The sequence below is a fragment of the Myxocyprinus asiaticus genome, chromosome 3 (assembly GCF_019703515.2).
Source record: "Myxocyprinus asiaticus isolate MX2 ecotype Aquarium Trade chromosome 3, UBuf_Myxa_2, whole genome shotgun sequence".
Classification (NCBI taxonomy): Eukaryota; Metazoa; Chordata; class Actinopteri; order Cypriniformes; family Catostomidae; genus Myxocyprinus; species Myxocyprinus asiaticus.
In genome coordinates, this window is record NC_059346.1 from 9,564,146 (window position 1) to 9,581,334 (window position 17,189).

The 17,189-nt window shown below is 37.7% G+C and overlaps 1 protein-coding gene across 1 annotated transcript; it reads right to left on the bottom strand.

Moving 5' to 3' along the window:
* Nucleotides 1-3,949: 3,949 nt before the first annotated feature.
* Nucleotides 3,950-16,004, bottom strand: LOC127423961 (low molecular weight neuronal intermediate filament-like). Its single transcript, XM_051668688.1, has 4 exons — nucleotides 14,841-16,004; nucleotides 11,889-12,206; nucleotides 10,580-10,704; nucleotides 3,950-9,813 (listed from the first exon to the last, which is right to left on the bottom strand). Exons 1-4 carry the CDS (start codon nucleotides 15,678-15,680, stop codon nucleotides 9,321-9,323), a joined length of 1,776 nt encoding a protein of 591 aa, XP_051524648.1. The 5' UTR covers nucleotides 15,681-16,004; the 3' UTR covers nucleotides 3,950-9,320.
* Between the last annotated feature and the right edge of the window lie 1,185 nt (nucleotides 16,005-17,189).

Here is a 17,189-nt window from a genome sequence, read left to right on the forward strand (position 1 = left end):
AGTTGTTGGCAGATAGGATGTTCCAAGCTTCTTGAAGCATTTGCCACAGTTCTTCTATCTATTTCGGCTGTCTCAATTGCTTCTGTCTCTTCATGTAATCCCAGACTGACTCAATATTCAGTGGGGGGCTCTGTGGGGCCATGGCATCTGTTGCAGGGCTCCTTGTTCTTCTATTCTATTCTATTTGCAAAAGAAATGTTTGGGAGTCTAAAATGTATTTTTCCTATTGACAGACTAAAGCTGAAGATATAAATAACCATCTTAAGACAAATGTTTTTGTGAAGCATCTCATGTGCCTAAGACTTTTGTACAGTACTGTGTATTTGAATGTTTATTATGTGCTACTAATAACAAATCAAAAAGGGGAATGGAAAATGCACACAGCAGTCATGCTCGGGTCTCAGGAGGTTAAAATTACTTAAAATAATTTTGCTGAATGGATGATGTCACCTCCAGTATGTGTGATTTCATTTCATAACAAAAATCTTCACAGTATAATATCGTTGAGGTATTATGATATAACAGGGTGGACAATATATCAAGGACCACACACACACACACACACACAAAAAATCTTCACTATCATTTTTAAAATGAAACCACAAATGAATAAATTTTAATGAGAGAATGTAACACTAAACAATTGTATTTTTGAGTCTCAAAAGACTCAAAATGTTTAATTGTAGCCAACATTTATGACTGAATCCTTGTTCAGAGTCATTGCACTCTTTTAATAATTAAACTGATTCTGGAGACATTTTTACCAGGGAAAGGACATGCTGAGTCAGAGTACTCTACATTGAATCTGTGGCTAAGTGGGTCTGCAAAATATCTGATTTGTCAAGCAAAAAAAAAAAAAAAAATGAGTCAAATAATGTTGTCAAATATTTTCTTGTTTGGTAAAAAACTAGGGCTGTCATTTGCAGAGAAAGGCCCCCAGTTATAAATAGTTCAATATTGAATTATAATTCATTAAATAATTATAAATATAATATATAATCAATATAATAATAAGGTTAATTAAAATACATTAATACATTAATTAGGCAATAAAAAGTTTGCTTTAATGTTAAATAAAATATGATTATAATAATATTGTTTATTTCCATAACATCGAACATAAGCCTATCACTGGCCTACAGTCCACAGAAGTCCATTTTGCAATTAAATCCGTCAATCTGTCTGAGGTAGACTTATTATAAGGGCTTTTGTCTATGTGCACATGTGTCAGATGGACGCTTTAGGACCGTCTCACTTTAGTAGCGTCATAAACACTGCGTTTGAAACTTAGAAAAACACAGCTCGAGACCCCTACATTCGGAGTTGCACTGCGTCCAGCTGTGTTTGAAGACAAGAACGCATCCACATCATCTTGTGCTTTCTGCTGTCTGTAGGTGTGGTTTGTTGCCTGTTCAGATGGAGTTGCGCTTACTGCACCCTGCTGACAAGCTTGAATTTTTTAATGTTTTTTATATAATCATGTTAAATTGACAGCCCTAGTAAAGACTATTGTTTGAATGTTGCTATTGGTGATTATTACACAGTTCTTTAGCAATCTGCTGTCAAATAATTGTCATAGGTGCAACTTATATTCTACATAGATGTTCTGTTTGATGTGTCTCGGATCATGCCACAGTTTCCTTCTTTCCATGCTCATAATTTAATTTCTCAAAACAATATTTCCTGATTGGGGTCCTGATCTTCCTGCTAGGGTTTCCTTTGTGATAATGACCAGCTGACTGTACACTGTATTATTTAACTTACTCTATACTATTTGTGTGCATACACATACTGTATATGTGAATATGTTAAGTAGGCTATATTAGGAAACTTCACCCAACGGCAGCACACTAAAGGGTCGGTTCTGAATGATTTTGTGATTGTCATTCTGGGCGTAAATGAGAGCAATCCAGAGCATCACAAATAAAAATAACCAAAGTCACCCAGTGTGAGAGATTTAGGTAAACAAATGTAATTGCTTTCCACAGAACTGTGACGGTTACATTTTGGAGTTGCTCTGGATTTGCCTAGTCAAGAAAGGGAGATATGCCATCAGCAGTGTGGTTGTTTGGGAGATAAATAATTGATATGGTCTGTGTCTGGTTTCCCTGACAGAACATGCAGTAATAAAACTACATTATAGTTAGGCCAAAGCTAGCAGCAATCATCCTTTTCAAGACATCCTTTTCTAAAAGCCCTCCATGATTAATTATCTTTTTCCACTCAACATGTTTAATAGTAGCGGTCTGACAGGATGGACCTTGTTCTGGCTCTTTCATGCACTTGGATTAAAACAGATTTGTAAAACACAAATATTCTCCTGTTTGTCTAAAATGTGGCCACACCACTTAACTTTATATTATCTTTAGATCTTTGTGTGGTAAATAATGTTAGCACAGATTTTTTTGACTGTGATAATGTTGATTTGAAATTTGTTCGCATTTTTCTTGTGGAAAGTGTCAGATGGATGTGTGTGTGTGTGTGTGTGTGTGCACGCCTGAGCACACCAAGTTTTCTGATCTCTAAGATTTATTGTCTCTGACACACATTTAGGGCAGAAAAAGAATAATAACAATGCAGTGCAAATGCTGGTGCTTGGACCCCTATATGATGCATTCCAGAGCTTTGCAGCTGTACATTTCTGAAATCCAAAAAGTACGTAAATATAGGTGTTGCACTAACTGAAAAGCAAAATGTGTTGCTTATTCTCAAACATTTTGTATTTTGGGATACTCAGATTGAGATTTTGACAATAAAGGTACATTTCTAGTTTCAACATTATTTGTACTTTAGACCTTCATTTTGTTGGACAAGAAAAACTAGCTTTATACCATGTGACCAACATTTGGCTTTCGACTAGTGAAAATTAGCAACATTAAAAGACCCATATCTCTGGGATTTAACCATATAGGGCAATAAATATAAAGATACCAAAAGGAAAGTTTGTTCTGAAACCAAATATAAAAGGATTCAGAAATCTTTAATACTTCTTGAGTTACCTGAGATACTTCCAACTATTTTTATTTCAATTTTTGGACTCACGTTATTGGCATATAATGCAACAAGGGGTGAAGTCAACTGATTTTAGTAATAGACCATCCTATCTATTTGTTAATATAAAATAATGACGCTGCCACCTTTCTAACGTCATTTTTAACCTGCAATTTTGCTTCAAAATCAAAGGCAAATTTTCATGTTGACCCCCCTCTACAAAATAATGGATTACTCAGTAAATACGCATGTACGGCATATCATATTTTGACTTTCATCATTATTTATATTTATCTTTCGTCAGAAGAAGTATTAAAAAAAATAAAATATTTCAGTTGAGGAAGTTTCTAACATTTGGTTGATTTGACATGGAATAACTATTAAATAGTCTTTTGTGTAAAGAAATTCTTAATCACTCTCTTGAGAATCACACTAGCCTGTGTTGTAAAAGCTACCTTGGAAAATATAGCTCGAGAAGCTTCTCATCATTTATATTTAGACAACAGTTACTGGTTTGATAAATTAGTTAGCTACTGTAAGCTACTAAAAAGCTGATTATATAATGAATACTTTCAGTATTTTTTACTGTTACCGGTTACAAATTGCAAACTGGCCAAATAGAGTGGTATTTGTCTGGCTCAGACACAATAACAATCACAATTTTCCATTTTAGTGTTGTTTGCTGTTTTTGTTGGTAGCTTGTAGTGCTAGCTACTTTATCAAAAGAGAAGCTTATTATGAGCAACTTGTTACACTATTACTTGTAGGAAAATACAGTATATCATCAATAAACTGTAAAAGCTATACACTTCTTTGATGACAGTTGTACTACTTGGTAATTAGCTTCTGCTGAAAACTGCAATAAGTCACCACCATGTTTTCTGGCTTGTTTGGTAGATTTACAAGCTTCTGCAAAGTGTGTGATGCATAAGGGACAAAGAGGTCGTAGTATTGTGAGTTTGGTTGATAAATGGCTTTATTTGGCTTCAGGGGAATATTACTGTATCAGTTAGCAGCCATACAGTTAGTGTCAGCTTTCCTCCAACCATCTCTGATACAGTGTTGAGATGCAGGAAATGTGAGGACTTTTAAGCAGTCATGATTAAGGCAATTACGAACATTTTATACACACATCAAGCAAATCTATCCCACCCCCTCATATTGTCAAGCTCCAAGTGAATCAGGCCATGCAAATTTAAACTCCTCTTGATTCATTCATTTCATGTTTTAGCACCACACCAGATGAAAAATTGGCTACATTGATACATCTATTTTGTCCCGTTTATTTGAAGTCTTACTCTCCCCACCTTTCCTACTCTCTTGGATCAGGGGCTGAATTGAAGAAACATTCTTAAGAATACAATTTTTCTTAACTATTAATTTCATCTTATTTTTGAATATTTTGTATTCCGGAAAAGACTTAAGAATGTTCATTTGTATTAAACCATCAACATTCATAGCTAGATACCTTCTAACCAACTTCTTACAATTTTTTTTTTCTTAAGAAGATTTTAGTAAATTCGGCCCCAGATTTTAATGCAGTTTGTCTGAAGCCAACAGTTCACTTTCCCAAAGGAAACTACAAAAGGCAAAATCCACCATCTCCACAGTCACCGTCAGTCCAAACTGATGCCAAATATTCATCTATATATCAGAAAACATTTGAGGAACCTTTGGTATTATCCTTTTTACTAGAATAGCTCTTGAACTGTGATCTGATCCAGCAAGTTTTATTTAACAAACAACACATATAACAATTTATATTGCTATATATTTATTGACCAAATCGAGGGCACTGATTGAAAAAGCATGTAATCAAGGATAATGAACTCTTGAAAAGAGGGTTATCTTAGATATTAGATCCAATTAGTGCATGTTTGAGTTGACTTGGTTTGCCTTCTTGCACAGCCCTATTATGTTGTGTGTAGTAAGTGTAATATGACCAAATCAAAAGATTTCAGGTGAGCATGAGAAAATCACTGAACACGAGTGTTTGAAAATACTTTTGTATTAATATGCCACAATACCTCCAAACTGGTTCCATTTTTTCCATCTATGATGTTGATATGGAAACTACTTATTCAGTAAAATATAGCAAAGTAATAAGGTTATTGTGTATTATGACATAGATCAGATCACATTTTAGCCTCAATTCATGTGGAAATCCAGAGGCATTTTGACAGCAGTATATAAATCTGAATTTGTATAATGTAACACTAACACTTAATATTTAAGTTGCTTATACTCATTTGCCTCCTGCAATCAATCAAGCAGGCCTGCATTGCGGTTGTTTAGAAAGTTGTCTGAACTGATGCTTGTCTTAGTTGTTTTTTTGGAGGGGAATTATGTGGTGGCAATAGCTCTTCACTATAGCCGTAGGTGTGACTGTCTGTGACACCTCTGCCCTCTATATGGCCTGCCTGTCACCTGCAGGGAGAGAAAAGAGCTGTACCTGTCATTACCAGCTGCACCATGAGTGTTTACACTGCCTCAGAAAGACCTCAGTATTACATGTGCTTATAAATTACATGCCTGAAAGCGTTCTGTTTCATACATACTGTACATACACACACATGTTCACAGATACAAAGAAAAAACACAAACAAACCTACACAAACATAAAACACACATGTACAAAGACTCATAGCCATGCTTTCTCTTTCTCAATACATATTTGGGTCAATAACATGTTCAGATCATATTTCACCCCAAAATCAAAAGTAAGAAATAAGAAATTATATTTTGCAAAAGAAAGATGAAGCCCGTTTTAGGACCATGTAAGATTAGTTTATTTTTTTTTTTGTGACCTTATTTCTGAAAAAAATCTAATTCTAAGAATAAAAAAAAAAAACGAAAAGTGCAAAGCCTGGATGCATTACAGCACTGAGAATTTGGTGGTAAAATATTCTTAATTTTAATAAAAATAATGTCACAATGCATACAATTTTAATTGCCTTTCAAAATATGATTTATTTTCTTTATGCAAAGTAGCACTTATTGTTTTCTTGTGATTTTGGGGTGAAATTTGACCTGGACATGCTTTCATGAAATTAACCCATTTGTAAGCAGAAGAACAAAAGGACATGGCTAGACACAGGAAACTATTCCAGCTTTCTTGAAGGAAGCCATGTCACTGACTGGAAAGAGGCAGACAGTTTGAGAGAAAAAGACACAGAGGGAGAGAAAGATTACTTCAAAAAGAGTGAGATCTGCTCCATCATGAATGAATCAATCAAGAGGAGGTCTTTTTTGAACATAGGAGGGAATAGCAGCTATTGCCTCTAAAGTGTTGAAATCTCTAAATGCTTAAATGCAGAGGAATCATCCCATACTACAGATGCACAATGCACTTCTCTCTCCCAAATCTAAACTTTGAAACCCTCCCTTTTATCTCTTTCACCTCATTGAACTTCATGCTGCCAAGCTTGCCATGCTGTGACAAGTGAAATTAAGGAAAACAGGAACATCAAATAGATGAACTGAAAAATGATTGGATGGACTGATGAGTTTAACTTGAAAATTATGCATGCTGAGCATGAAAAGGTGAATGAAACCATTCTAGCGAATCAATGAAATGAGCTTGAACAATTCCGTTCGTGTGGGTATAGAAGCCATAATATCGTTGGGAAAAATAGGAGACATGGCCTACTTGGCTAGTGACATACATTCAGGACTTGAGTGAAGCTCTAGATAATGCTGTTTCTTTATGGACAATTACCTCTTCCTTTTTGTAGCACCGAGAGGTTGGAACCAGCAAACTTGTTCTGTTTTGCACAAGATGCCTTTCATTTGGCTTGCAAGGCATCACATTCCTTTGTCCCATCCTGCACTATTAGTAATAATGGCACGTGAACACAAGGGCTGTGTCCAAAACCCAAGGAAGCTGCTTTGCTGCCCAGCCAGTCAATGACTTAATAGACAATGTTTTTGTATGAAGGTACCCCCTAAAGAAACTGATTTCAGACCACCATCCAAGGCATCATAGCGTCATGTCATCTTGAACAAATTCAAGTATGTTTTAGAAATAACCAAATAAATATTCCTGGAATATTAGAAACTGAATCATAAATTGATGAAATGATACTGAATGATATAATTGACATCTATGAATGAATTTACTTCATTCAATCACTTTTTTTCTCCAACAATCACTGAACTGCACGCACAGGATTGTGTAATCTACGATGCCTTCAGGAAACGACCAGATGAAGCCATGTTTGTACAGCAGATAGAATGTTATGCAAAATATTTGGATTTGGATGTGCCTTGGTGCCTTCTTTACACTGTAAAATAAAAATATAATAAAAAGAGGCACTATTTGGGGTTCTTCAGATTGCCACACTGGCAGAACCCTTTGGGGAACATTAAGATATCCTACTTTTTACTCAAGGAATGATGTGATTAATGGAGGAACCATTTGAGTTCTTGCACAAACATATGGATTCCATTATGTTCCTCAGAGAACTGTCATTTTTGAAAGGGTACCTTGAGTTTCCCCAAAGAGTTCACCAGCAACACGATCACATGAGAAATCGACATGTTGCTACCAAATGTTCCAGTACCCTGAAATCATCCCCGAGTTACTGACAAGCAGCATCTTCCATCAGACATTTTTGCATCAATTCAAATGCACCCTCAGGGACATGGGTCCTAGTCTCATGGCAATCAGGAAGTAATCGTGTTCACAGTTTGCCCTTTTCTATCGAAATGGTGATGGTTCTCGTGCCAAGCCTGTGCTCGGCTTGTTCATGGCTGAGGCAAACTGGAGCCTATCGTAAACTGGCCGCGCTTTTCCGCTGACTTGCGAGCCAAACGGTGACATAACAGGTTACGTGGCTATATGGTAGTTTTATGTGACTTTTGTGTTTACCTCAAGCATGACTGATTTAATTCAATGTCCAGGTTAGTTAGCTGGATGGTCGGTGTCCGAGCATAGAGTCCAAGACATGGTTGCTTCCTTTCACTGCTGCTTTTGCATTGGCATGCTCCCTGTACTCTCTTTAAAGTTTTCAATTTGTTTATGATTTGGTCAACCATCCGGTTGAAGCCGGTGTGCATCGTTTCTTGCCGTATGTCCTTGTAGACTTTTTTCCTTTGTTATCTCTCTAGTTTATCTTTGATCCGTAGAAGACCATATCGCAAGTAGAGCGCTTGATTCCTCCACGTTTCCTGAACACTTTTGATGTCTGACATTTTTGGGTGGATTTTATTGTTGTTATTGAGAGAAAAAGTACTCCTTGCTGCAGATGGTAGCTACTGTTCTTTGGAAAACTACCTGGTGACGAAACATAATCACACCCTCCGCCACCCGACATAATCGGTTCCTCTGAAGAGACAAGCTTTTGGAGCCGGTGCGAAACCAGATTTTCCACCCCTTTTTTCAGTGGAAACGTGCTGAACAGTTCGAGAATTCACACCAGCCCAGGAACATGCCCCCGAACCATGTCAGCAGAAAAAGACTAAGTGAGAGCGATTCGGAGGTTGCATTTTCCCTCTAAGATTACATTTTTACTCCACTTACGGTTTGGTTTAGGGTTGGGGTTTGGGCATATGGTTAATTAGATATGCATTTGTGTTGACAGTATTGCATCATTTACAACTAAAAATAAAACTTGCTTTTGGCGCCATCTGTGTACATTTCACCTGTAAACTGGAGCTCACACGTGCCCATACCTCAACAACACTTCCAGATTTGGCCACGGGGGCTAGTGCTTTGAATTTTGGTAAGCACAGACCGATTTAAGCAGAAGAACTTTTGACCCACTGTCGCCGAATTCACAGTGACATCGGTCTGTCTGCAAGTGTGGCGAGGAACCCTAAATGGTGCCACTAGTCATTTGTACAATGTATACTGATTCCAAAGGCAGCATTTTTCAGATTTTGGACACAGCCTAGGTATGACTAGTCCCTTTGCTGTCTTTACCTTTTTTTTTTCTTTTTTACTAACTCTATTTTTCTCCTCTTCTTCTGTCTGGATATAGACCCTGATTTATGTCTTGAGTGCTAATACAGAAAAATACCCAATCCTTCATTTTTTTAATTTTTATTTCTAACTCATTCCTTTCCTGCAAAGGAAACCATTACATTTGTTTACACCTGTCTAATGCTGCTCTGCATGACTCATCAACACCTGCGATCAGCCATACATAGTGAAATGAAAGTGAAAATGAGTAGATGATGTTTGTTTGGTGGCATTGTGTTTGTATATTTGAGTTTTTGTGTTTGTGTGAATGTGGCAAAGGGAAAGAGAGGAAAAGAGGAAACAGAGGGGTCCAGAGGGATGTGTGAGTGATGTGCAGTGGTGGCCGGAGCATTGATGGTATGCAGCATTACTTGCTCTTGACGGCAGGGGCTTTTTCGCCCTTGTTACTGTCCCCCTTCTCACTCTTGCTATCTGCCTTATTGCTATCGCCCTTGCTATCACTCTTCTTCTCCTTCTCTTTCTCCATTTCTTTTTCAATCTCTTTCTGTTCCTTCTGCTCCTTCTGGTCCTTTGTCTTTTCTTCCTTTTCCTTCTTCTCATCACCCTTTTCCTTCTCTTTCTTGTCCTCCTGTTCTTCCTCCTCCTCATCGCCTCCTTCCTGCTCTTCTCCTTCCTCTACCTCCTCTCCTTCCTCTCCTGCCTCCTCCTCTCCCTCATCCTCTCCTTCCTCTTCCTTCTCCTCCTCCTCCTCTTCCTGCACTTCCACTTCCTCAGGTTTGACTCCAACCTTCCTGTAAGCACTCAGGGCATAAGTGCGGCTTGACGGATAAGAGTAGGCGGACTGCATCATGGCTCCGCCCACAGAGCTTAGACGGCATTCTTCACCTTCCAGCAGCTTCCTGTTGGGAAAGATCAAAAAGGCAATTTAGCAATTAAAGATGGTCGAACATGTCATATTGTGAGAGTGTTAAATGTGCTGTAAGCAATTTCAGCAGTCTTGATAACTTCCACTATTTTGCTAACTTCAACCACACGCCCTCTTGCAAACTCTGCCTTCCAAAGATACGTTAGCAAATCCAGTGTCAGCAAAACCAAATGCACAAATTATTGACAGTGTTTCTGATTGCCTAGTTTTTGTCACAGAGACAGGTGTGATTTCTCAAGACACCTTTTTAGTGATATTTGTCAGGTAGTAGTAGGAATGTTTTATGCATGGCTATCCCAAAAACAGCACCTTTAACACATTAATAATATATCCAGGGAACTTTTGTAACTTTAATGACCATTAATGTCCAAACATTCTTCTTCTTCCATCAGCACAGTGTTATAGGATACCGAAGTCTACAAAGTTAATTTATAAAATATCCTTTGTTCCATGTGCAATAGGCCTCCTTAATAAAACAAAGTAGAAGGCAAGATTTTTCTATTGGCTTAATTTGAATTTTAATAATGTATTTTTTTATTTATTTATTTTTTTAATTTTTTTTTTTTTTTTTTTACTGTATTTATTGCTTTTAGAAATGTGTTGTTTTGGTGTGTAGTAAATGAAACTGTTTGTGTTTTTTGTCGACCAATGAACAATTTTCAGCCACGGCTGGACAATAAAGTAACTTAAACCTAAATCCAAGACAAATTCAATGATAATGCAGTGAAAATGGTTCTGACCTGTAGGCAGCGATCTCAATATCCAGTGCCATCTTGACATTCAGCAGGTCCTGGTATTCACGCAAGTGGCGAGACATTTCACCTTTAGTGCTGCGCAAAGCAGATTCCAGCTGCTGAATAGTATCCTACAGGACAAAATGCATTTTGTTTTTATTGAAAATGAACCTCCAAACACTATTCTGATTATTTTCATCTGAAAATACAAAGAGACAAAGTATATTTTTATGTATAATAACTATTTTACGTTTACCATATCAACATTATGTATATTTATATTTTGTACTTATGGTTGTATTTATGGGTTTGTACTTGCATGTTTTGATTATTCTAACTCCTGGTATCTACAGGCCTGGATAAAATAATGTCTGTACTTCCTCCTTGTTCACTGTCGCACTCAAATTATACATGTACATGTTTCTCCCTTACAATGACTCGTTAGTGACGAGTTCATGTTTTGAATGTATTCTATATAAATAATCTTATTTTAGAAATGTGTAACCCAAGCAATGTACTTAAAACTAACTAAATTAAAATGTATTTACATTATTTTAGTCATTAACTAAAGCTTTTATCCAAAATGAGGAACATAAGCAATTCATCATACAAAAGCCAACAATATCCACAATACTGCACTGCGAAATTCTACTCGTAGCTGTAATCTGAAACTGTAATCTGTAATCAGTAACTGTAATCTGACTAATTACAAATGTAGTGCATTGCACAAATGTTTTTACTTTAAAAAGTAATTCAATTACAGTAACCAGTGTCGGGTAAGGTACTCAAAATAAGTAATCATCTACAAATTACATATTACTTCTCTAAAAATGTAATCACATTACTAATTATTTTACTTTTGAGTTACTTTCTAAAACCCTTTTCCAAGAAAAGTTTTTAGAATTTAAAAATGTCTATTTCCTCCTCAGACATTGTCACAAAGACTTCAGTTGTCAAAGAAATGCTAACTGACGTACATATGAATTCATATTTAAAATGTATTATACATATTCCTTTAATGCAAGTAATTTAATTGAAAGTCAGTAACTGTAATCTGATTACAAGAATTTAAAATGAAATGCTTTACACTACTTTTTTTACTAAAAAAGTAATTCGATTACAGTAACTAATTACTTTGTAATCGGATCGCCCAACACTGACAGTAACTAATTGTAGTTGGATTGTATCCAACACTGAGTATTATACATTGTAGAATGTATTTAGGCCTAAACTCGGTTTTCCTTTTCCCAATGTCTAAATAGAAACTAGCACTAGAGGGTGTTTTCAAAAGCCGTTCCAGTGTGGATGCACTCACCTGCAGCTCGCCAATGTCGTTGCTGTGGCGGTCCTCCATCTCTGCCAGCTGTCTCTCTAAGGCCTCGTTGTGAGCTTTCAGGGCCTCGGTCTCCAGTGTGCGTGCCTGCAGCTGTCGGCGATACTCAGAAAGCTCATCCTTGGTCTGCTTCAGGGCATCATTGTTGCGGGCTGCTGCCTCCGTCACGGTGACAAACTTGGAGCGGTACCACTCCTCTGCCTGCAGTTGGTTCTGGGAAGAGAGAGACTCGTACTGGGCACGGATGTCCTTCAAGGCCACAGCGAGGTCCGGCTTACTTACATCCATCTCAACCGACACCTGTACAGGAGCAACATGGTTTTAAAATGAGTGGTACTAATATCAATACTAATACTAAAACTAACATTACTAACACAAATTCTAACATCAACACTAATAGGCCTAGTAACATAAAGCCCACTTAAAAGAATTAATTAATAGGTTGTTGTCAGGCACTTAGCCAAACCCATTATTTAGAAGACGGGGGTCCAATGTTTACAGACTTTTTGGCCATACAGGCCTAGTGATAGCAATAAATAGTCTTTAATCTGTCTGTAAGCATTACTGGTATTGATCTGGTGGACAAACCTAATTTAGTAGCTGATTCATTATTGATTTCTAATGAATAATGAATGCCCCGCAATATTAATTTACATTTACGCTTAAAGCAGAGCATACATTATATAAGTATATACTGTAGGCTATATACATATAAATAGTTACTTTGGCATTACTTATGAATAGAAGACATACATGTGTACATATACAAAGTTCAGATATACTGATAACATAGCAATATAATGATAAAAAACTGCTTTCCTGTGGTATTCAATCAATAAACCACCATTCATTAAGTAATAAAGCTTTTGAAAATGCAGTAGACCTAATATATTCAGTGCTGATGTTGGTCATGGGATGTTTAATCAGTCTTCGAGTGTAATTTGTGGTGATGCAGTTTTGAGCCCTTGGGACTGCGGGATGGAGCACAGACTCAGGGGTTTTATGCACAAGGAAAGATGACACTGCGCTGGGCCTGATCATTTGCATGGAAATGCAACAGCAATTCATCAGCCACAACATCAACACCAAGAGAACAGCAAACCATGCATAAGCATCAGCTTACATCAGTTACATTCACTGTAATGGCCCATCTGTTATTGGCTATTTTTTGACTAGCTTTAATGCTTTTCAACTAGGAATCCAGTAGAGGACTGCGAAGAACATCTGAAAAACATATACTATTTTCTTATATTCATTTCAACATTCTTATATACATTTTTCTTTATGATCACATTTTTATGCTATTTCATATATATATATATATATATATATATATATATATATATATATATATATATATATATATATATATTTAAAGATATTACAAGCTGAAAATCTAAGTTTTTATATTAGGGGAGGGGTACCTCCCTGAGTTGGCTAGTCCCTGGGTCTGTAAATGTTGGGAAAAACTTTGAACACTGGCTTAATTGTAGGATCAATTGATTTTTGCTGAATTCTTAAGGTTTGAAAGAAAGCATATTGCTTGAAGTTAAACTGGAGCTTCTTCTTTTTTTTCTTTTCTTTTTTTAGATGTTTTCAAATGTTGTGTAGAAATACTGTAGCTGCACGTGACTCTGAGCAATTCCAAAATGATGCAGTCCCGTCTCAAGGACGCTGCACCGCGGGGTCCCGCCGCTCACTGCAGCCACGCCTAAAATCCTGCGCTACCGCATCGATACGTTGAGGTGAGGAAGTTTAAATATCCCAATATCAACAAATCTCTTTCAATATATTCCTCCCTCTCTAAAAGTGTCTGTTTCTGTTTCTTTGCCCGATTAAATACACTAAACAAGATTTTACATTTTAAACTCACGCAAAATAGTAAGCTACTATCGAGTGGAATGGAATTATAAATGCACATTTACACTGAATGGTCCCGGTGTAGCGCAGGTCTCCAAACTGCGCACGACTGTCTGTGCTGCAGTGCTGTAAATTCTCTCATGCGCACGCCGCCCTGAATGACAATGCACATTCATGATACGCATGCCCACATGATGAGTTATTAAAAATGCACAAATATTTCATAGCATTTCTATAAATATATAGGTATTATTTTAATTTCGTGTTGCCAAAATATTATATTTGAGCTCATTTAATTGTATAAAATAAATTCCATCTTACACTTTAAAAAGTGAAACTGCAGCTGTTGCCAAGGAGCTCTGCCAGATCTTACCCATAAAATTGACTTTTGTTTGTGTGCCCAATGTAGTCAGGTTGATTAAGGCACAGTAATATATAGGCCTACTTACAAAATACAATAATAATAATAATAATAATAATAATAATAATAATAAAACACAATTTTTTTAATTAATTTAGGTAATTTAAAAAAAAAAAAAAACATGTTCTTCCCAAAAGAGAGGTGCATGTCCTTTGATAAGGACATTTTTATGAACTTACAAAATAAATAAAACTAAATAAACTAAATGAAAAATAATTTGCTAAATAAATTAAACATATTTTTGTAAGCATTTTGATTTATTTATTGTATTTTTTATTTTAAGACATTTTTTTTTGTTGAAATTGTAATTATTTTTGTAACAGTTTACATTTAATATGTTTTTTGCATTTATTGTCAAAAAAATAAAATAAAAAATCTAACAGTTTTGCATGTATTTAAGGTTTTCTGCACTTATTGTAACTTTAAAAATATTTTTGTATGCATTTAAGATTTTTTGTATTTATTGTATTTTTTATTTTAAGGCATTTTTGTTTAAATTAAGAATTTTTGTAATAAACAGCAGATATGTAATATTTTATCGCACTTATTGTAACTTTAAAAAGAAATGTTTGAAAAATTTCATTAGAAGTTTTGAATGCAGCATCAGTGCATATTTGCAGCATAATGAGAAACTTACTTTTATAACTTTTTACCTGTGTGGCCTGAAGAGACGCTTGCAGCTCCTGAAGTTCCTCCTCGTGCACTTTCCTGAGGAAGGCGATCTCATCCAGCAAGGACTCGACTTTCTTCTCGAGCTCCAGTCGGGAGAGAGTGGCATCATCCACATCCTTGCGGTACCCTTTCACGCTACTCTCGGCCTCCTCTCGCAACCGGGTCTCCTCGTCCAGCTTCTCCCTGACGCGCTCGAGCGCGTCGTTCATCTGTACGCAGTCCAGGTGCATCTGGCTCTTCTCATGCGTCAACTCCTCGACACGCGCGCGCAGCTGGCGGATCTCCTGCTCGTAGAGGTCGTGCAGGCGAGACGGTTCGTTGTGACGCTGGCGCAGCAGGGCCACCTCGGCTTCCAGAACTTTGTTGTGCTGCTCGAGGTTGTGCACCTTCTCGATGAACGTCACGAAGCGGTCGTTGAGGCCCTGCAGCTGCTCCTTCTCATTGGTGCGGATGATTTTCAGCTCGTTGGTGATGGCCGTGGTCTGCGTCAGGTCCACGGAGTCCGGCATGTACTGGAAGCCGCTGCGACCAGATCCAAGTTTGGTGCGGTAACTTGAAGATGTGATCATGGAGGGTGGAGCGGCATAGCTGCGGTGGTGCTGAGATCCGGAGCGGTACCCCACCGTCACCCGGGACGGGCTGCTGCCGCTGCCAATGGTGACGCGTCGTGGCGCATCTCCAAAAATCTTCCTGTACGAGCTGCTCGTGTACATGTCGCCGGAGTAACTCATGTTTAAACGCTTCAAGACCACAGACTGTGTGAGTGAGGTGTGTGGATGTGGGAAAGAGATGCAGTGCCAGTCAGGTTGCCACTGAAGCATCTTATATAGGCACAGGCAAGGAGCATCATCTGACGCATGGGGCGGTGGTGAAGAGGGGGGAAACCTGCAACCCTGAGCAAAAAGACAGAGTCCCAGGAGAGAGCTCAGTCATTCAGTCCAATGCTCTGCCTTGTGCTTTTCTGGCCACTCATCCTTTTTTGTGGAGCGTGTAACATGGAAGGCGATAGAGATGTAGATTGTCATGCTGCAGACAGTAAAACTGAGGATAAATAAAGGTCAAACGATGTAAAGACTTAATTTACATCTTAATGTCCTTTTTAGAAGATTTCTTTGATAACTCATAATAAAGATATTTTAATTAATTTAATTGTGGATTCTAACAAAAACAAAACATAATATGTGTTAGATCAAACAGTTTTGTCAGTGTATTGCATGTTTAATTTGTGCAATTAAACAAAATTTCATGTCTTGTACGGGACTGAAGCATGTTGCAGTGAGATGCATGATATAATTCATATTTTGTCAGTGTGTTACATACAATAAAACATGACATATGCATGTTTTGTCATATACAATGCAAAACATAACATGTTCTGTCAGTATATTGCATGTAATACCGATCTATAAGTGCATTTATGTAGAGGTACCGGATGTCTTTCATGTCTGTATGGGATTGAAGCATGTTGCAGTGGGAGGGAGTGTCTAACTGTGTTGTAATGCGGGTGGCAGTCTGTGCCTCTGCAGTGTCTGAATACTGAATGAGATACAGAGGTCTTGTCCTGATGACCCTCCTTGATGCAGAATCCAGTTTGGGCTCAAAATCAGAGCCTGTTTCGGCCACACCTTGGCAGTTTGGAACAATACTATATTTACCTTCTCTGTATTGCACACCTACACATGCAAACATATAGTGCATCTAAAGAGGGTTACAGATAACTTTTAAAGATATCTTATGGTGTGTGTGACAAAATACATACAAGCATTGTAAAACTCAATGTAGAGCTGCATCCCGTTGAATTTTTTTATGACAAGTCATCAGTATTGGCTTTTTTGCTGGAGTGGAGGTGGGTGGGGTATATTTTGAGTACAGGACTGTCACACCATCCCTCCACACAGACTTGGGTTGAGGCCAAGGGCAGGAGCCACACCTCACACCAACAAACCACTGAAGAGATGCTACAGGTCCTGCTGTCTTCAATCAGCATTCCCCCAGAGACCTGAAACAGATGATTCGCTCTGCTGAAGAGAGACCTGAGCATTTTCTCTGTTGGAGGCAGACAGACTGTAGACCGCTGCAGAGGTGAAAATTGGCACAGTGTGGAACACAATGACTGGACAAGACTGGACAGAACTAAAGCAAACTACTGAAAAGTTCATGGCTGGGTAGATAGATAGATAGATAGGTAGACAGATAGACAGATAGATAGATAGACAGACAGACAGACACAGACAGACAGACAGACTGTGACGAGGAGGAGGGCGTGGTCGGGCCGGCACTGAGTCACCCGGGAGAGAGAGATAAAGGGGAGCCGGAGACGCCAGTTCGGG

Bases quoted from the DNA above. Each gene is read 5' to 3' on its own strand.
- LOC127423961 (XM_051668688.1), bottom strand. From the start codon at position 15,680: ATGCTTCAGTGGCAACCTGACTGGCACTGCATCTCTTTCCCACATCCA. The intron at 10,705-11,888 runs GTGAGTGCATCC...TTTGTCCTGTAG, and splicing joins ACGACATTGGCGAGCTGCAG to GATACTATTCAGCAGCTGGA. The intron at 9,814-10,579 runs GTCAGAACCATT...CTTTCCCAACAG, and splicing joins ATTGAGATCGCTGCCTACAG to GAAGCTGCTGGAAGGTGAAG.